At 40.2% G+C, this 21,405-nt stretch overlaps 1 protein-coding gene across 1 annotated transcript in view; it reads left to right on the forward strand.

Moving 5' to 3' along the window:
- The window catches only part of LOC135207998 (acetyl-CoA carboxylase-like), a 460,030-nt gene that overhangs the window by 155,087 nt on the left and 283,538 nt on the right, over positions 1–21,405 (forward strand). Inside the window, exons 12-15 of the mRNA XM_064240089.1 lie at positions 3,586–3,730; positions 5,483–5,710; positions 6,189–6,339; positions 8,154–8,403. Coding sequence (XP_064096159.1) covers positions 3,586–3,730; positions 5,483–5,710; positions 6,189–6,339; positions 8,154–8,403 — 774 coding nt within the window. The remainder of the gene's footprint in view (positions 1–3,585; positions 3,731–5,482; positions 5,711–6,188; positions 6,340–8,153; positions 8,404–21,405) is intronic.

A 21,405-nucleotide genomic window follows, 5' to 3' on the forward strand; every position in this document is an offset into this window, starting at 1 on the left:
TTCCTCTTAAGTTGTTCCCTTATTCATGATCCTAGAGGATTAGCATTAGTCGCCACCATGTTGGCCTTTAAGAGGTTGGATTCACAGAGGTCAGGTAATTCAGAGAATTGTCCAAAGACCCATCCCGAGAGAATCGGTGTAATCTAACATCGTCACTTAGTGAAGTATCTAATATCTCTCCTCTCGGAGTCTGAAGGCGTTCAGACTATCGAGAAGCGATAAGATCTTCAAGATTATGGCAGTCTCTTGGCCAAGGCAAAGCAGTGCTGCCTATTTTCAGTGTTCAATCGGTGCGGGCCGTTTCTGGAGATAGTGAAGGGAAATGACTGTTCCTCCAACTCGACCTCTGTGAATTTCTTTATGGTTCTATCTTTCCGTATGTAAGTACTTTTTTTGGGAAAGATAATATAGAAGTCCTAAGCTATTGTAAGAAAATATGTAAATATGTTGTTGACGGCCTCTAGGCTCAGAGATTCGGTTCTGTCAAACAACAAAGCTTCACGATCTTTGAGGTCTGGGGAGATCTTGAAATTCTCTGGATCGCAGGTTCCGGCATGGAACTTAGACGTAGTCCTGAGTTTCTGATGCCAAAAGCATTTTCGAACCTATCCTTTCTGCGAACTTAATACAGTGACCAGAAAGGCTAACATTCTAACCGCTCTAGCCACGGCAAAGAGGGTTAGTGAGCTTTTAGCCATCATCAGAGGTTTTTAGCTTTAAAGGACATAATGCGGTCTGTCCTCTAAGCCTTCCGTTCTTGATAAGAACGAAAACCTGTCTAACCCTTGACCCGAAGGCTTGGAGACCAAGGGTATGGCACAAATTATTGGGCAAGGGCATTAGAGAGTCCTGTGCCCTGTCGGGTCTCTCAAGTTTTATCTTGATAAAACTATAGAAAGTCGAGGTCAACGGACAATCTGCGGTGTTCCGTAAAAGACCAGACTAGTTCATGTCCAAGAACACCCTGGCATTATAGTCAAGGAGTTCTTTTAAGAAGTCTCATTCGTTATGTTTGCATAAAGATTTGAGATTTTTTCTTAATATGAATGCTCAAGAGGTGAGGGTCGCGGCCTCGGAAGCATTTCAACAGAGCATGACACTCAGTAACATCTTGAGTGCCACGCTTTAGCGAAGCAACTCTGTGTTCGCTTCACACTCCCGACGGGATGTGAAGACGACATTTGAGATCTGTAAGTCGCTAGGACCATACATATCCGTAGATATATTATTAGGGGCAGCAAGCAACACGAATCCTATCCTATAGAAAAGGGATAGGTGTGCTTTTAACTTTGAAGGGTTGGTCGCTTGAGGCGCGTTCCTTTTCTTTAGCCTAGAAATTATGGAACTAACTTTGATAGGTTAGGTCAGGTGGTGGTTTTTAGCTTCGTTGCCCTCAGAAGTATGGTCATAGGGTCTAGTCACATTGTGGTCACGCCCCGTTGACAGATCATCTAGAGCGCACCAGCATTACAGGTCTCTACCTCGCTGGCAACTCTAGTAACGCAGAAGCAGACTTTGGTGACAGTAATCACGAGTCGGCTATGCTAACAAGTGAGGAACCAAGATGTATATCATCGACTTATTTAGTTTCCCAAAAATCCTATTCTGTCTGTTCCCACCATCCGAAGGTGGGATTCAGCTATATATATATCTGTCGGTAAGTTTCATGAACAAAATATTATTGTTATAATACAATTAAGTTTGTTCATACTTACCTGGCAGATATATATAATTAAAGTGCCCACACCCACCCCCCCTCCCCCTCAGGAGACAGTGGCACTGATAAAATATGAATAGAAAATGGGAATAGTTCCTGATTATCCGCCTACCCAAGCGGCGGGATGGTACTACCACCTGGCCGCCCACTGCGTGTGCCGCGAATTTTGAAATTCTGTCGGACTTCGGAGAATACAGCTATATATATATGTGCCAGGTAAGTATGAACAAACTTAATTGTATTATACAATAACATTTTTCTTTTATGAACCACAGAATATCAGGTCTGAGATAACTGCTGATCATGGATGAGCTTGATTTTACAATGGCTTTGTTTTAATGCTGTTTTATAGAAATCTTTTAGTACAGTTTAACTTTTTTATATTACGATACTATGTGAATATTACAGACGCTAATTTTATATTGCGTATGGTGGCAACCCCCTTAAAATTAACTGCAAATTAGGTCTTCAGAAGTTGTATGATATGTGAGTATATACAATAACCAAAAGCTAACCTGTACACAGATGGTTTTGTAATTTATTAGTCATCTTAAACGACAGATATGAGATAAATTCATGAAAATCTGCCATAATTTTTTACCTTGTCTTATCCAAAGGTCGTCTTACACATGGAAATATATGATATATAATGTTGTGGTCCCTATTATATTTTACTTTATTTTATTTTGGTCTATGAAAGCTCTTATAGTGTAGTAGCTATCAATTTATGTTGTTGCAGTAATAACTTTATTTTCTGCAATGAATTACAAAATTAAGAGTTGTAGTTATGCATCAAGATAATTTTTCAATTATTTCATCACAAACCCGTCGTTGTAAAGAGCTGTTATTCACTGTCTTAATGTTATCAGACACTTCCTGATGTCTTGTTGACAGAAGCAGTGACAATAATCTTTCATAAATGAATGCCTCTAACCTACTGGTAGGTAACAATTTTCCATTTCATTGTTTACTTGTCTGTAGTGTCATAAGCACAGCTGAAAGAATCACCTCACATTTTGCACATTGGGATATAGTTCACCATAACTTTTAGTTATGGTGGAATGAGCTGTAACAGCTGCATAAAATGCAGTTTTGACCATCACTGTAATTCAGTCATTATCCATCTTTAAGAAACAGTCTTATGCCTTGCCCATTTGCCCTAGAAGGAGATACAGGAGGTAGATTTGCCCTTGAACACCAATTCTGGAGATAGAGTCAGAGCCATTAGTTGTGGATGTGCTCTTTTGGTATTTTAGATAGAGTCAGAGCCATTAGTTGTGGATGTGCTCTTTTGGTATTTTGTGGTGTGTCCTTTGCCTCTAAGCACACTGACAGTACCCCATGAGAATATATTTGAGCCTTGGTTCCTCACTTATAAGTCTCAAAGTACTTCACTGGATTATTGGACCCTAATAAAAGTCTGGGACTAATATCAGCTTGACTTCCCATTTAAATAGTAATAGTGGTTCTGTATGACTGATGAGCGGATGTTGAAACAAATTGAGTTTTTATAATGGAAAACATGTTTTCATACAAACTCATATGCCATTTATGATGTGACCACTTCCCATCCCCTTGTTTTCTCTGTGAACTGTATGATGGGTGGGGTAAGATGTAAGTAATCCTGAACATTTGCTGTTTGCTCTTGTACTTGACAATGAGGTATGTGTTTAGTGACATTCAGTGAAGGCTCAATATTATTAATAGGTTTGTAAGAAAAAGGTTTGTTGTAAAGTATTAATTCTTCAAACTAGTTTTGATAGTACATAGTAAAGCATATTATTCATTAAACTTAAATACTAGTACTAAAATGAATCATAGTTATGGGTTCAAGATTAACCTCAGTGGTTTTGTTTATTTCCTTTTAGACACTGGTTGGCTTGATCAGCTCATTGCAGCACAAGTAAAAGGCAAAAAGCCGAACACCATGATGGGAGTAATATGTGCATCTGTGCTCATTGCTGATAACACAATCCAGGAAGCTTTCACCAACTTTCAGGCCTCTCTTGAAAAGTATGTATAGTAACTATTATTCTTATTGATTTTCAGTGTAATGTGATGTAAATTAAGTGGACTTTCTTATATCTGTTGAATAAGAAAAAGGTATCGATTCTGCTGAATTGGAAAAATTGTGAATTGTTACTCTTTTGTATTTAGTATCAGTGGCACCTCAACTTAGTGGATTTTGTTACTTACCAGACTTGTATAAGTCTGGTAGAATTATTTAAAATATTTTGTACTTATCAGAAAAGTCCAATTAGTTCAGTAGTGGTATCAGATGGCAGACCAAGTGTACCCAAGCAGACAACCTCTTGTTCTTAGTGGATAACCCACTAAGTACACTTGTGGCACAGGATGGTGAATGATTGAATGAATGCACTCACACGCCAGATGCTGCCCTGTTTGTACTTAGAGGATGAGTAGTAAACAAATTAGTGAATGCACTCACGTTCCTGTAAGGGTGGACGGTGAACGAACATACACATGCACTCGGTGCATTCCTCTTTTTGCTTCACATTTGTAACCAATAGGCACATTCTCTCTCTCTCTCTCTCTCTCTCTCCTCTCTCTCATTCATTCTTTTTATTGACATTACTTAATGCAGTACAGTACTGTACTTAATATGGTAATGTGAAATTACTAATTTCTCGATAGATGTGCGTGTACAGGGTACAGTAGTACCTCGTACTTCGAACTCAATCCGTTCCAGAAGGCTGTTCGAAGTATGATTTATTTGAAATATGAAACAAATATCCCCATAAGAAATGAAGGGAATCAGGATCATTCATTCCACCCAATCCAAAAAGTCCCCCTTTTCACATTTTTTTTCTATTATTAATATGTTCAAAATTTAAATTAGAATGTAAAGTAATGAAACAATATGTTATATGAAGTAAAATTTTGGGAATTTTATTTTGTTCTGTGTATTATTTTTGAACTGTTTGGTAAAAATGGCGCCCAGCCAGCTGGGGGATGGAGGGAGGAGAGACAGGAACATTAGTTGCATTATGCAAAGGTTGATAATATAATAAATTTTATTCATATATTATGGTACAAGGGCAATCAAAGAAATCGATAGTGTGTGTGTCCGATTGTGGTCTGAGAGAGAGAGAGAGAGAGAGAGAGAGTTTAGGAGTATAATACAAAAATCTGAAAAAATTGCAAGCTTGAGGGTTTTTGCCCCCCCCCCCCAAAAAAAAAAAAAAAAAAAAAAAAAAAAAACAAAAAAAAAAAAAAAAAAAAAAAAAAACTGAAAAAAAAAACTGTGGGGGCCCCAGACTTTTTTTTTTTATGTAATACTAGGGACCTATCAGAACACACTGGTGAAGGAATTATTTGGTTACAAAGTTTTTACTGGCTCGACCCTTAAATTCCCTTCCTACTATCTTTATGGAGAATTTGGAGTTACCTATGTGTAAGAAGACATTCTTTCATGTTGAATGGTTTTTTCTATACAGTGTTTTAAATATCTTGTAATCTTGAGTAGGCAGGGTATGAATGTACAAGTAAGTTTAGAATCATTAATTTGCATATACATCCCTGAAGGATTATTAAATTAATATTTTAAATTGAATTACAAAATATTGATTAGGATAGGCAATAAGTTGGCCCCCGGGTACCTGAGTAGTCTATTAAGTTAAGGTGACACTATAGTTGATGACCAGTCCACTCATGAATATCATTTGCTAAGTTTCTTAATTGAGTCTTGAGGTTGGAAAGAAAATACTGTACCCTATGGTAACATCTTTAAATCTTACTTTTCAGAGGCCAAGTACTACCTCTCAAATCTCTTAGCAATGATGTAGAAGTGGATTTAATTTCTGAAGGTGTGAAATACCATGTACGAGTTACACAGTCAGGTCCCTCGCAGTACTTTTTGGTGCTAAATAACTCTCATAAAGTCATTGATTTCAACCGAATGAGTGATGGTGGACTGCTTCTCTCACTTGATGGTATCAGCCCTGTTACATATTTGAAAGATGAAGTAGACAAGTAAGTATAATATAATATATTCTACTACTGTAATACTATTTTCTTCTCTATAACTTTATAAAGAGATCAGGCAAATACATGAAACAGTCATATTTTCTTATTACTGAATATCTTTTATATGGTGGTTTTATTTGTTTCAAGCATTTACAGCTTGTCTGTTAGTCAATCAATTATTCCCTGTGGCACCCATGGGAGGGATATGTGGCACCTTGATGAATTCTTGTGACAAATACCTAACTGAGGCTTAGTATACTATTATCTCGACAGTTGCTTTGCTCTTTATTGTCATTGTGAGACTTGGTTCAGAGGAAATTTGAAAGTAACAGTTTTTTTTAATTTTTAAAGTTTAGTAAGCCAAATAGTTTAGTTTTGCAGTTTATCCCCAGTTAGGATGCCAGAAAACTTCCAATCATTCATTCATTATCCCCAGTTTAATTATTTGGTTAAGTTCATTATCTAACTGAATCATCCTAAACAGGTATCGTGTGACAATTGGCCACCAGACATGCGTTTTTGAAAAGGAAAATGATCCTACTGTTTTAAGGAGTTCAGCACCTGGCAAGCTTCTTAATTACCTGCAAGAAGATGGAAGTCATTTATTTGCTGGGCAACCATATGCAGAAATTGAGGTACAAACATAAGTTTTAGTTTTGAGATGGTAATTGCTGGAAGTGAGATTTTTGGACAATTAGATCTTTTTCCATGAAAGTGCTTGTTTTCAGCAAAATATTAGTTGGCAGGTAGTATTGTTGAATTAGAGAGTGAACCATTTCTAGAAACCTAGTGTTATGGATGCTTCATACACCTATACAGACATTATACCTCTGTAGCATAGTGTGCAGTTCACCTGTATATACTGCATCTTTCCTGAATAATGAGAATATGTTCTATCCTCCCAAAGCATTTTATCCCTCTGTGAGCGACCAACGTCAGTCGACGTTTATATATAGATTTAGGGTTACTTCTGGGTTACATCCCCTGATGATCAATATTATTGTACCGTACAGTTTGAACAAATTTTATGGGAAAAATGTTCAAATCACTTCATCTGGCCATTAATGACTTATGGTAATTCTTACAAGGCACCTCTAGTAGCTAAGTACAGGATAGAGAGAGATCAGTTTAACTTGAGATTTCATGGAGGAATATACTGCTCCCCCCAATCCTAGGATGTCTCGTGAATATTTTACCATAAATATACTCAGAATTTGTTACTGGTTTTAGTTTTTATCTGTTATGTTATTGTGTTAGCTGTAATTATAATTTTTCAAAATAAAATAAAGAAAATTGAAAGAAAATACATTTACAATTTGGTAAAATTTGCATGTTTATTACAACTGTTTGGGAAAAGAGGCCCCACGCAGGGTTGGAAATATTCACTTTCAACTTCCTGTGGATGGTACAGAAAATTTCTTTGAATTTTTTTCCTTATACCATGTGCATATGCATATCATCTTGTAATTGATGTGTTTTTTTTTTAATTGGCCAATCCTTAGTGAAGAATCCACCAGTAGTCCACAAAGCTCATAATTGATCTGAGAAAGGGCAGACCTGTACACCTTGAAGGCCAAGACTAACAGCTTCTGATACCTCAGAAAAAAGAAGTTTTCTGTCAGATGGCAGAGTCTATTTAATAAATGGTAGGAGGTTGAGGAATGAAATTGTGTAAGGCTTGGCAGTAAATCTGGCTCCTTCTATTGAAAATCCTTTGCTCTTAAGACTTTAAGGACAATCCCCCCTTCTGAAATTGTAACATCTTCAAATACCTGGGGAATTTCTGGAAGTGAAGTTTGTGAAGAAGCTGCTTCTGGGTCATATGAAAATTAATATATCCAAAAATGAACAAGGAATAACTGCTTGCAAGCAGTTCTTTGTTAAGAGGAAAATGAAAGGGGGATAGCAGAAAAGACTAGAAAAGGATGGAATGATATAATGAATGGCCGGGGCACTCCTAATGTGAAAAGTCTGGGAAAGGAATAATGCTAAGTTGCCTTACAGACACAAAAAGTGAATGAGGTGAAAACTATATATTGGATCTAGGTGGTGCCTGTGCAGAGCAACTACCGCTCTTCATCTGTCTGTTAGACAGAAAACTGTAGTATTGACGATATTTGAAGACCTTGAATGTGGGCTATAAATGGATGATGGACTTACAGTGAAACGAATAAATTTATATGTGTAAACTAGTGGGGGAAGAGTTTTCTAATATTTCTGATGTCTCATCCGATATATAAGATAATGATAGATAAAATGGGGATGGCAGTTGTGTTACTAGTACATTTGTTGTTGAGTACATGAATACAGTTTGTTGTTGTTATTAGAAGTTAGTAGATTTCATAACTAATGTTGTAAGCATCATTATCACAGAGTATAAAGATGGTGATGACATTAACATAGAAGTTAGTAGATTTCATATGTAATGTTGTAATCATCATTATCACAGAGTATGAAGATGGTGATGACATTAACGGTTGCGGAATCAGGCTGTGTGTACCATCTGAAACGTCCAGGAGCTGTGCTTAATGCTGGTGATATTATTGCTAGAATGGAACTTGATGATTCAACCAGAATAACAAAGGCACTACCCTACACTAATGGATTCTCTCCTAGTAAAACACCATCCCCCAGAGAAGATGAAAAGTTGAATCATGTGTATCATTCAAGTAGAGGCATCTTGGACAATGTTTTGAATGGTAAGTGACCTACATTGTTTTTGCATATTTAACCATTTTACAGTATGTTAAGCATCAGCTCTATAGGCTCAATGACTTATGGAATTGAAAAAACAGGTATTGAAAAGGCATTTGTCATTTATTCATCCATAGCAGACCACGCATACTTATTTCTCAACAAACCCATTTTTTTTAAATGTATGTATCATTTTTCCCAAAAAAATTTCACAGGTAAAAGTTCTCCAAATAAAATAAAATAGGAGTAAACAGGTACCGTTCTTTTGCGTATAAATCCACCAGTTTCTGACTGTCAGCTGTTAACTCCCCCTTCATGCATGTTACTTTGACATGTCATTCACCAGGTTGGTCTGGCAGTAGTGCCAGCAAGTTTTATGGGCTGTTGTTTGTACATGCTTTTCACTTCATTCTCCAATGTCATTTTCTGCTCTGATAATTGCAAATTCTTTATCATTCTCTTGTTCATTTTTGTTGCATAAAAGGAAAATCACTTGGCATTATCCTTTTAAACAAAATGTATAATGGTAGTATGTTACATTTTCTTTGAAGTTACATCAACAACAAAACTTGAAACAGCATCAGCTGTTTCAAGTTTTGTTGTTGATGTAACTTCAAAGAGTATGTAACATACTAGCATTATAATACTAAAAGGATAATGCCAAGTGATTTTCCTTTTATGTTACTTTTCTTTAGCATATAGATTCTTTGTATGTAGGAGTTAGCTTTGCAGAATTTTTTTTGTGTTTTAGCTGTTGCAAATTGTTTGGATAGTTAGCATTCTCCTTGTATCCTTGTAGTTTAATTCTCATTCAGTTGTTTTGCTATCTATAGGTTCTTGTATCTGTTAGGTGCATTAATTTAGTATAAGTTTCAGAATCAAACTAGTACACTACTGACTTTATTTCTCTGTATTAATGTAATGGTTTAACATTCATCTTTGTCTTGTTTAACATTTGAGATTATTGTGTCATTTTTGTGTATGTATATTCTCTTAAACATCATTGAACTAGCATTAACAGCATATTTCGGAAAGGTGATCAACAGCAACCATAAACTGATCATGAAACATTGAGCCCAACTGCTTCTTAGGATGATTAACAAGAGATGCATCAGCATATTGTAGGAATATCAATGAAGGCACATAGATTGGAGTAGAAGAAGCAGGCTTAGATTACAAAAGACAAGCAACAGGTATGAAGCTGGAGGTCAAAGTGACAGGTGACTAGGTGATGAGAGATAGTACCTCCCCTTGAGTGAAAGGACCAGCCCTCAGGTAGGAAACTTGTAAGGAGGCGGGTCTTCATCAAGATAAAAGGAAAACAAAAGCAACAAATCAAAATAATGACTTTGTTAAAGGAGTGACAGGCCCAAAAAGGTAAGATGAGCAGGCAGTCCCCAGAAACCAAAAATTCAGAAAATTAAGCTAAATAACCTACATACAAAGAATCTACATGCTAAAGAAAAGTAACATAAAGGAAAATCACTTTGCATTATCTTTTTAAACAAAATGTATAATGGTAGTATTAATATTACATACTCTTTGAAGCTACATCAACAACAAAACTTGAAACAGCTGATGGTCTGCTGTCAGTGTTAACTGCAACAAAAATTAACAAGAGAATGAAAAACAAAATTGCAATTATCAGAGCAGAAAATGACATTGGAGAATGAAGTGAAAAGCAAGTACAAACAACAGCCCATAAAACTTGCTGGTACTACTGCCAGACCAACCTGGTGAATGACATGTCAAAGTAACATGCATGAATGGGGAGTTAACAGCTGTAACTGTAACAATACAGTAGCAACTGATGCCATCAGGTAAAAGGTAAATGTAAAATACAAATCTACACTGCAAAGATTCAGTCACTATTAAAACATATCAGATTATATCAGTCATAATAAAGAAATGAATGAATGAATCAATGAGTGGCACATTACAAAACCACAAAATGATGCTAATCAGGGAAGATTAATTTGACACATGTCTACTCTTATCAGAGTCACAAGGAGTTGTGAGATCTAATGGAAAAATGGAGTGTTGCTGGGGAATGTGTAATGAGATGTTTTGTCTTTTAAGTTCTTTCAAGTTGATGCAACTGGAGTGCTCTTCGCACAAGGTTAAGGCTGTTTTATGATTAATGAGTATATAGCATCAAAATGTGTATGGATGCAGTTTGAAGTGTGTAGGTAAACACAGTACAGTACTGTGTATTGATTTAACAAATGGTGTCACAAGGAATGTTCAAGATTGCAAAACAGACAATGGGGAAATGATTGAAGTTTTGTGCCATGTTTTGGTTTTTGTTACCTTGAGAACAGACTGCTAAGGTATGTGAACATACCTTAGCAACCTTACACATGTTCTCCCCTTTTTCCTATTACCTAATTATTCTCTCCAAGCTCTTCCTTCTCTCTCCCCAAGCAATTCAAGCTAGGAAGCATAAGGATATTCAATTCATTCTGTTTTCTGTACAGACTTGCAAATTTCCATTACTGTGTAACAGCTTGTGCTTGTGCCCCCTTCCTTGTTATAGTGTCATCACATATAAATACAAAACAACTTTTGATAATTCAACCTTGTGCGGTCTGTAATAAAATTTTTCCTTCATAATGACATAAAGAATACCCTAAACCATTCTCCAAAAACCAGTCGTTAGCACCCTATAAACAACCAGTAGCAATGCTAATGTCAGCGACTGATATAAACTCGAGTAAACTGACACAAAACTACTTTTATTTTCCCTATTCTTATTTAAGAAAAACTGCTGCAAAGTTGAAAATGACTCTGGTTGAAATTAATGAAGGTGCTGTATGTTTTTAACAGTAAACATTGATGGTGGTAGGCTGTGGTTCATAAATGGTCTGTCCTGTCCTGATTTTTTTGTATTTTTTTTTTTAAATGCTCTGCAGCCACATCCTTCTCGATTGACTTCAATTTCAAAGCAGTTTCCTTCTGTCCAACATCCATTGACAGACATTCAAATTATATCATGACTTTTCTTTTTCTAAAACTCAGGAATTTAGAGCATATATTAGCATTGGGCTTTCAGCTCATCCACAGGCCAGACCTCCTTGAAAAATGTAGCCTAGGCAAGATTCAAAAGGCAACTGAGGATACACTTATTCTAGAGCCCTTCCTTTTGAAGAGTTCACACTTACCACACTGTTTTGTACATGAACTTCCCTGCCAGATATATACTTAGCTATAGTCTCCGACGTTCCGACAGAATTTCAAATCTCGCGGCACACGCGACAGGTAGGTCAGGTGGTCTAACTTACCCGCCGCTGGGGTGGCGGGCGTATGAACCATCTATCTCTCCAGCCAGATTTTTTTCTGTCGCTGAAGCGATAACAACTGTTGTCGTTTCTTCCGATATCTTCTTCATTTCTCGCTTTCCGCCTGGAGATTGATTTGAACATTTTGGTGACGTATTCGCTCTATGTTGGCTTGCATACGCTGATCGTGGACCGTTATTGACTTTGCGCTGGATTTTCCTGTAGAATGTCTGATTTTGATTCTGTTTCCAAAACTCCGGTTTTGTTTAGAGTATGTGTGACCGATGGATGTAAGGTGAGGTTACCGAAAGCTGCGGTGGACCCTCACACTTTCTGTGTTAAATGTAGGGGGAATGAATGTTCGTTTAGTAACCCGCCGTGTCAAGAGTGTGAGGTTTTGAACGAAGATGAATATAAGGCTCTTTCTTCTTATATTAGGAAACTTGAAAGGGATAGGGTACGTAAAGCTTCTTCAAGGAGCTCGAGCAGGTCGAGAATGAGTGAGAATGAAACTAACATTATTAATGTAGTTTTAGAACCTTCCTCCCAGGTCTAGCTCCTGCTCCCCGCACCGAAGCCGTAGATTCGTCTTCGGAGGCGGCGGCCTCAAAAGCTTCCTGTGTTCTAAGGAAGACAAGAATCTTCGTACTGAGCAAGGTAAGAGTGTCAGTGATGATAAGTGCAGTGTACCCAGTGATGTGGAGGGTGCGTCTGACCGGCTCCTTAGTGCCTCCAGGCCTAGACCTCTTCCAGACTCCCACAGTTCCAGGTGGCGAGGAGGGAAAGTCGCAAAGCCGCATGGAGGGCTAGGGAGAGCCCCCACCGGTCAGGCGTCCCCTCGGCAGATCCTGAAGTTCGCTCCCAGGCTGCCTTGGATCGTAAGAAGAAGAATATTCTTCGCCAGTGTTTTTCGTCATCCTCTTCTCCTTCGCCGAAGCGTGGGTGGAGCTCTAAGGAGGCGTCACGCCCGTTGAAGAGGGCTGCGGAGGCTCCCTTCAGTACTTAGCGGTCCAGCCCAGAAGACTTTTCTGATGTAGCTTCCTTGCAAGCAAAGAAGCCTAGGAGATCCGGTGATCGCCCTCCTTCTCCCGCGCCTCGCGCTGAGCTTGCTTCGGAAGAAGATCCTGGGGACCTCTCCTTCTCGAGTACTACGGGCCTACAGCTCAGATCACAGCCTTGGCGGACTCCTTGGCATCGAGATCGCGTAGAAGGAAGGATTTGTCTCTCCCGATCAACGAGATCGAAGCGCGTTTCCGCGAAGAGCGCTCTCCTTGTAATCGGCGTTCTCCTTCTTTTGAGGATTCTTCTACTCATCGTAACATTTCACGAGAGGAACACCACTCCCGCTCGGAGGTGTCGAGACGCCATTCGACGGATAGGCGCTCCTTGGACTATGAAGATATTTCCTCAAATCGGATTCCTGCCTCGGTAGACGCTCAGCCCCTTCTGTTCTCCTTCTTCTAGAGTTCGTGCAAGAAGAGAGAGTCGCTCAGGTCATAGAAGACTTGGTTCGTCGTCGCCGTTCTCTTCTTTCTTCTCCTCGTCTTCTCAGAGAACCTAGGGAATGCCCTTCTGAAAGTAGGCGCACTTCTCCTTCCGACTACTATAGTCGGGTGTCGGATAACGTGACTGGTAGGCGCTCATCGCATGGAGTTCGCTCCTCACCTGTAAGACATCAAGAGTCTAGTAGGAGCCCTGCTCCTGGTAAGCGTCATTCTTTTAGTAGCTGTTCGCCTGGAGAAAGACACCTTGATCCTCGGTTGCTTCGTTCTCCTAGTAGGCGCTCTTCGTTCTCGAGACTCCCTACTCCTCATCGGTCTCCTCTTGCTAGAAGTCAAGAACGCCTCAAGCGCCCTGCTTCTGTTAGGCGCTCGGAGCCTTACAGACGTTCTCCCCTCGGTAAGGACCAAGATCTCGCCGAACGCCCTGTTTCCGTTTAATGCGCTTCGGAGGCGTAGGCAGCGCTTCCTGCCGCTTTCGTAGGTGCATCAAGAGCCTCTCGAGCGACCTTGCTCCTGAAAGGCGCACTATTTTTTAGCAACGTTCGCGCCTTGGTAGGCGCCAGGATTCCACTAAGCGCCCTGTAACAGATAGGCGCTCGGCGCCTAGTAGCCGCTCTCCTCACGATCGGCGCCAGGATCTTAGCAGGCGCTCTCCCTCTCGTAGTTTCCCTAGGGATAGACGTGGTCTTTCTAGAGAAAGGAGTCCTTCCTCTTTTGATGTTAAGAGTTTGTCTGCACTTAGGAAGGAATGCGAGTTTAGACAAGAATTTTCGGATAAGCGTCCGTCTTTTACAACTCGTCGTTCTCCTGTACGCCGCTCTACTTTGGAATCTTCTCCTCATTCAAGACGTTTGTCTCCTTCATCGCACTGTACCCCAGCTAGGAAATCATCTAAGGATTCTCATAAGGATCCTCATCCTCGTTCTCCTCTTCCTCGTTCTCCTCTTCAAGAAGACCAGGAAGCCTCTGAGGAAGAAACTAATACATCGGCAGCAGTTTCTTCGTACAAGAAGCTCACAGAGCTTCTCCTTCAGGAGTTCGGAGAGTCTTTGAGCCCTACTGCTCCTCCTTCTCCACACTCGTTGTTCTCCACAGCGAAAGCAACGAAAGGATCTTCGTGTGTGAGAATGAAGCCGACTCTTTCTATGAAGAAAGCGCTCAAGAGTTTCGGTTCATGGATGCGCACTAAAGAGGAAGCGGGTAAAACAATGTTTGCCTTCCCTCCGTCGAAGCTTTCAGGAAGGACAGGATTTTGGTATGAGACAGGAGAACCCTTGGGACTGGGCCTTCCGTCGTCAGCTGACGCAGATTTTTCGGCACTAGTAGACGCCACTAGAAGATCAGCTTTGAATTCGGCCAGAACAACGTGGGCAATGAATGAAATGGATCACATTCTAAAAAGGCATGTTTAGAGTCTTGGAAAGTTTCAACTTTCTCGATTGGTCCCTCGGAGTCCTAGCCAGGAAACTCAAGGGACCGGACACGTTTTCATCCGGAGGATTTGAATTGTGTCTTATCCTGTATGGATAAATCGTGAGAGATGGGCCAGCGAAATAGCTTCACTGTTTGGAGCAGGGGTCTTGAAGAAAAGATCAGTTATTTTGCTCATTTTTAACAAGTCGGTCTCACATGATCAGAGATCGTCTTTGCTTTTTGCCCCTCTCTCTACACAGCTGTTTCCTAAACACCTGGTTCAAGACATTTCGAAGGCTCTCTCTGCCAAAGCTACGCAGGACCTTCTAGCACAGTCTGCAAGGAACCGCGCCCTACCTTCCAGACTAAGACAAAGAAAGCTAAGCGACCTCTCAGGAACCCTTTCGAGGGGCATCTACCTCTAGATCCTCTTCGTTCAGAGGTCGGAAACCAAACAGAAGAGGGAGGACTTTTACGAAGTCAATTAAACCTCCCAAGTAAGACTCAAGTCCTTCAGACAACTGTAGGCGCCAGGCTTTTACAGTTTGCAGAAGTCTGGGCCAGAAAGACGCAGATGCCTGGACCCTGTCAATTTTGAGGAAGGGCTATCTAATCCCGTTCTCTTCGAGGCCTCCCTTGACGAATACCCCGAGGGAGTTGACGGCCAGATACAGGGACCCCATCATGAATCAAGCCCTCCGACTAGCGGTAGATCAGATGCTGGAAAAGGAGGCGATCGAACTAGTGGCAGATCATCTTTCGGGCATGGCTTTTACAAACCGACATGTTCCTAGTTCCGAAATCCTCAGGGGGATGGAGACCGGTGTTGGATGTAAGCGCCCTGAACTTCTTCGTCGAAAAGAAGAAGTTCACGATGGAGACCACTGCCTCGGTGTTAGCAGCACTCCGTCCAGGGGACTGGATGGTGTCCTTGGACTTACAGGACGCTTACTTCCACGTACCAATCCATCCTTCCTCGAGGAAGTTTCTAAGATTCATGATGGGGGGAAGAATCTTCCAATTCAGGGCCCTGTGTTTTGGCCTCTCCACGGCCCCCCAAGTCTTTACGGCCATCATGAGGAATGTGGCACAATGGCTTCACCTGGAAGGGGTGAGGATTTCGCTCTATCTCGACGATTGGCTTATAATAGGGGGCCAATTCCAGAGATCGTTGTCTGAAGGCTTGAAGAAAAACCCTGGATTTGACTTATTCCTTAGGACTTCTGGGTCAATCTGCAGAAGTCAAGTCTGATTCCCGCTCAAGAGTGCGTTTATCTGGGGATCCTGATGAACACTCTGAGTTTTCGGGGGGGGGCGGGCCTTTTTTTTTTCCGTCAACAGGAGAGGATAGGCCCGGGGACTCGAAAAAGTAACAACCTTCTTAGGGAAAGAAGTATGCACAGTGAGGGAGTGGATGAGTCTGCTGGGGACGCTCTCCTCACTGGAGCAATTTGTTTCCCTAGGAAGGTTGCACCTGAGACCGCTCCAATTCTTTCTTCATCGGAATTGGAGTCGTCCTTCTCAGGAGATTTGAAGTTCTCCCTGTCAATTACTCGTCAAATCAAGAAGGAGTTAGCATGGTGGGCGGATCCCGACAAGTTCTCGCAGGGACTGCCTCTTCAATCCCAGAAACCCAGCCTGGTGTTGTTCTCCGATGCGTCGGAAACAGGTTGGGGGGCAACTCTGGGAACCAAGGAGGTGTCAGGAACCTGGATGGGGGACCAGTCTTCCTGGCACATCAACAGGAAGGAAACTAATAGCCGTGTGGCTTGCTCGAAGGAGTTCGAGTCAGATGTGACAGGAGCAGTTGTGCAAATAAACTCGGACAACACCACGGCTCTGGCATACATCAGGAAACAGGGGGGAGGGGGACGCATTCCTTCTCTCTGTACGAAACAGCAAGAGATCTTCTTGTGGACAGAAGAAAGGGGGATAAAACTTTCACCAGATCGTACAGGGAGAAAGGAATGTAAGGCAGATCTCCTCAGCAGGAAAGATCAGGTCCTTCCCACAGAGTGGACTCTGCACCAAGATGTTTGCCAGAGCCTTTGGAAGTTGTGGGGCAGGCCTCTCTTAGACCTGTTTGCAACTTACAAAAAACAAAAGACTGGATCTGTATTGCTCTCCCATCTCGGATCCAGGAGCAATAGGGATAGACGCTCTCCTACTCGATTGGAAAGGACTCGATGTATACGCGTTTCCCCCCTTCAAGATTCTGGGGTTGACGTTAAAAAAGTTCGCAGAGTCAGATTCCGCGAGGATGACTTTGATAGCTCCCTTTTGGCCAGCACAAGATTGGTTCACAGAGGTGCTGGAATGGCTAGTGGATTTTCCAAGATCGCTTCCTCTAAGGAGCGATCTACTCAGACAGCCCCACTTCGACAGGTACCACAAAAACCTCCCCGCTCTCAGTCTGACTGGCTTCAGACTGTCCAGAAACTGGTCAGAGCGAAAGGCTTTTTCGTCAGCAGCTGCTAAGGCAATCGCTAGAGCGAGGAGGTCTTCCACATTACGTGTATACCAATCGAAGTGGGGTATGTCTTCAGAAGATGGTGCAAGAGGTAATAACGTTTCCTCTTCCAGTACCTCTGTGAATCAAATTGCAGACTTCTTTTTATTCTTAAGACAAGAATGTGCTTAGTCGTTTCGACGATTAAAGGCTATCGTAGTATGTTGGCGAATGTCTTCAGGCACAGGGGCCTCAACTTATCGGAAGATAAGGACCTACAGGACCTTATTAGGTTCGTTTAATACAACGAAAATCTGCAGTATCCTAAGACACCTAAGCTGGAATTTGGATGTAGTCCTTCAATTCCTTGGGTCCTCTAGGTTTGAACCCCCTAATTCAGCCTCATTCAGAGACCTTACCAGGAAGACTCTGTTTTTTGATGGCTCTAGCTTCCGCCAGAAGAGTGAGTGAGCTTCAGGCGATTGATGGTAATGTGGGTTTTAAGGAGGACTCTCTCATTTGCTCTTTCCTTCCTGGTTTTCTTGCAAAGAATGAGAACCCATCAAGTCCATGGCCCAAGAACTTCGAGATTCGTGGGTTATCTTCTTGGTAGGAGAAGAACCCGAGAGAACTCTTTGCCCAGTGAGAATGGTGAAATACTACCTTAGAAGAGCAACTGAAAGCCAACCGAGAGGTCCTGTGGTGTTCAGTAAAAGAGCCTACTCGTCCCTTGTCGAAGAACACGCATTGTCCTTCTTCTTGAGAAGCCTCATCAAAGAAGCACACGGATCCTGCAGAGAAGAACATCTTAGGCTTCTTAAAGTGAAAGCACACGAAGTGAGAGCCATAGCAACTTCTCTTGCTTTCAACAAGAATATGTCCGTGCGAAATCTGATGGAGACAACATTCTGGAGATGTCAGTCAGTGTTTCGCGAACCACTACTTACGTGATGTGAGAATCACTTACGAAAAATGCTTCGCCACTTGGGCCCGTACGTATCTGCGGATTCAGTGCTGGGGCAGGAGCTGGAAACTCATCCTGTTTAGTAGTATAAATTTTCCCCCCCCCCCTTGTATTTGTTGTTGTTGGTTGCCTTAAAGAGGATGCATGAAGGCATCTCTTTAGGTCGTAATACTAATCTTTAGTAGTTTGGTTAGGTGTCTGATGAGTGTGGCTCCTTGCAGTAGTAGTGGTTAGGACCTGTTAAGATAGGGACGAACTCCCTTTAACAGGATCCGACTTGGATTCTACCACACAAAGGGATCACATATCCCAGTGGTAGATCCGAGAGTCTTTCAGCATCAGGTCACGTCCTAGCTGTAGCTCTCCAGGCAACGCAGACTCAGAGATAATATCAATGAAGTCTTCTGCCTGAACAGGTAAGAACCAAGGTTATTTATATCCTACAACATCAGTTTGTTTCTTATCTCTCCTTATTACTTTAGCTGTCTCTTACCCTCCACCAAGGGTGCCAATCAGCTAAGTATATATCTGGCAGGGAAGTTCATGTACAAAAATGATATTGTTAAACTACAATAAAGTTTTGTACATACTTACCTGGCAGATATATACGTCTAATGGCCCACCCAGCCTCCCCTCAGGAGACAGGTGAAAGAGAAAAAATCTGGCTGGAGAGATAGATTGGTTCATACGCCCGCCACCCAGCGGCGGGTAAGGTAGACCACCTGACCTACCTGTCGCGTGTGCCGCGAGATTTGAAATTCTGTCGGAACGTCGGAGACTATAAGCTAAGTATATATCTGCCAGGTAAGTATGTACAAAACTTTATTTGTAGTTTAACAATATCATCTTACTGCATATCCTTCTCTTTCGACAAAAGTCCATTAAGTATATCTTAGTTTAACCAGACCTTGGAGGAATAAACTAATAGTTTATGGAGATGCCCTGACTCACAGTCCTTACCTGAACCTGGGAAGCCAGGTCAGTCAGTTGTCACTCCCCCTTTGACTGGTAAAAAGAGCCTTGGAACCAAAGATCAGGACCACGCTGGCACTATTGTTAATCATTACCTGTCTTTTATACATTATTGTTTCTTTCTGTTAACTTTCAGGTAAAATGTTTAAACTTTTTCTTCTGACACGTTACACTTTATTTTCAATTTCAAGAAAACATTAAAAAACATAAAAAAAAATGAATAAAACCATTTAGGCTATATACTCAGGAAGATGGTTTTAAATATGATTTGTTTTTGAGACCATGATAACACAGCTGCCTTCCTTTAGGCAAAAATAAATTAAAACATTTCTGAGGTTAACCTAATCTTGGTTCCATATTAATCCATAGAGGGCTATAAACTTTAACGGCTACGTCGCCCAGGTGTTTTAGAATACTCACAACCAAAGGTATTAAAACTTATATTTATTTACAGAAATCAAGATGAATATATTTACAAATATTGACATCATACATTAATGAATAAATAATTCAAGTATATTAAGGACATATATTTTAGTGAATAATAAATAATTCTTATATATATATATATATATATATATATTATATATATATATATATATATATATATATATATATACATAAATATATATATATATATATATATATATATATATATATATAAATATATATATATATTATATATATATATATATATATATAATATATATAAATATATATATGTATATATATATATAAATATATATGTATATATATATATATATATATATATATATATATATATATATATATATATATATATATATATATATATATATATATATATATATATACATATATATATATAGTAGTATATATATATATATTATATATATATATATATGTGACGGTACTTACCTTTCCGTACACAGCTCTAAGGTAACGTGTGCCGTGGAGGCTGTACTTTGGGGAATTAGCAAAAAGGGTTATCGTTTTGGATGAGAAATGAAGATTGATATTTTTCTTTGCATTAAGTTTATTCTTCGCTGGGGCACTTATAAAGTTTTTCCACCTTCTGAGTTACTGGGCTTTTGGACTGATAAAACTTAATTGGCACTTGTTGCAATTACGAGTCTATAGGCACGAGGGAATTTTACTGAGTATTGATTGTCACTTTCACTGTCTTTGATTGATTCGCACACCCACACTTTTGCACCTGTTCTTCTTCTGGGGATTCTTCTGTCTTTCTCTGTTTCACGGCCATGCCACTGCAGTTCTCCCCTCAGGCTCCCCGGTTGTTCTCTCTCTTGGCTTCTCTGTTCCCCTTTTTCTCTCTCCCTTTTTCTGCTTGCTCTCTCTCTGTCTCGCCTTTTTGTTCAGTTGAAATCTTAGCAGCAGCCTTTGGATTTTTGGATTTTGACTGGGTGTGGCATTTTCTGAAAGACTTCTTGTGCCTTAGTGGCTGCAAACATTATACAAGACCGCCTTCCTGTCAGGTCTTCTACAGTAATTCGTAGGCTTTGAATTTGTATACGCCTCCTTCTTCATGTCCTGGCTTCTTAGGGGCGTATCCTTTTAGTAACCTCATAGGTCATTCGTTGATACCTCTTTTGGGCTGTCTTATGACCAAGACTCATGGCTTTTGATTCGTCGAAGTCCTTAGGTCTATCTCGAGAGGGTGGAGCTTAGATTTTCACACGATCCACCTTTGAAACAAGGAAGCCTTGAATTTCCCTTGGTTATATTAAACAGAAGGCTCTTGAAAAGGTCCACCTTACACTTAATTCTCCGATGCTTGAAGTGTCACAAATGTCGGGCGTGCGAGAATCACTTAATCATCGGAGATGAGGCGTAATGGGTTGGATTCCAATTTCTCGAAGATGCCTGGGAGATGCAGACCAGATGCCTGTGGGCTAACGCCTAATCGCTTTGGGTCGAGTCCGAGAAAACGATACCTTCGTAAAATTAATTATTTTCATTCTCTTATCCCTCTTTCTTTTCTTATTATCCGTTTCGTGCCTTTTTCTTAAGTATTATTAAGTTATTGCCTTTGGAATAACAACACTGTGCCACACTATTACAGTCTCGGCCCGCTATCTAGCTGTCTCCGACAGCGTTAACTAAGCTGAAGCAAATATTATACCTACAAGAGGACTCCTAACTTATGCTTCTTGGAAACCATATTGAAACTTTGACTCAAAAACATCAAAAGTGAATGTAAACATGAGCAAATCCTTGATTAAGTAACATTAAGGGCAACAATCAAAATTGAATGTAAACATGAATAAATTCTTGAGTAAGTAACATTCAGAGAAACATAAAAACTGAATATGAATATGAACAAGTACTTGATTAAGTAATATTAAAAGAATCATCAAACTGAATTCAAATATGAGTAAATCACATTAAGAAACATGAAACTGAATGCAAACAAAATAAATCACCAAAAA

Source organism: Macrobrachium nipponense, chromosome 34, assembly GCF_015104395.2.
Source record: "Macrobrachium nipponense isolate FS-2020 chromosome 34, ASM1510439v2, whole genome shotgun sequence".
NCBI lineage: Eukaryota > Metazoa > Arthropoda > Malacostraca > Decapoda > Palaemonidae > Macrobrachium > Macrobrachium nipponense.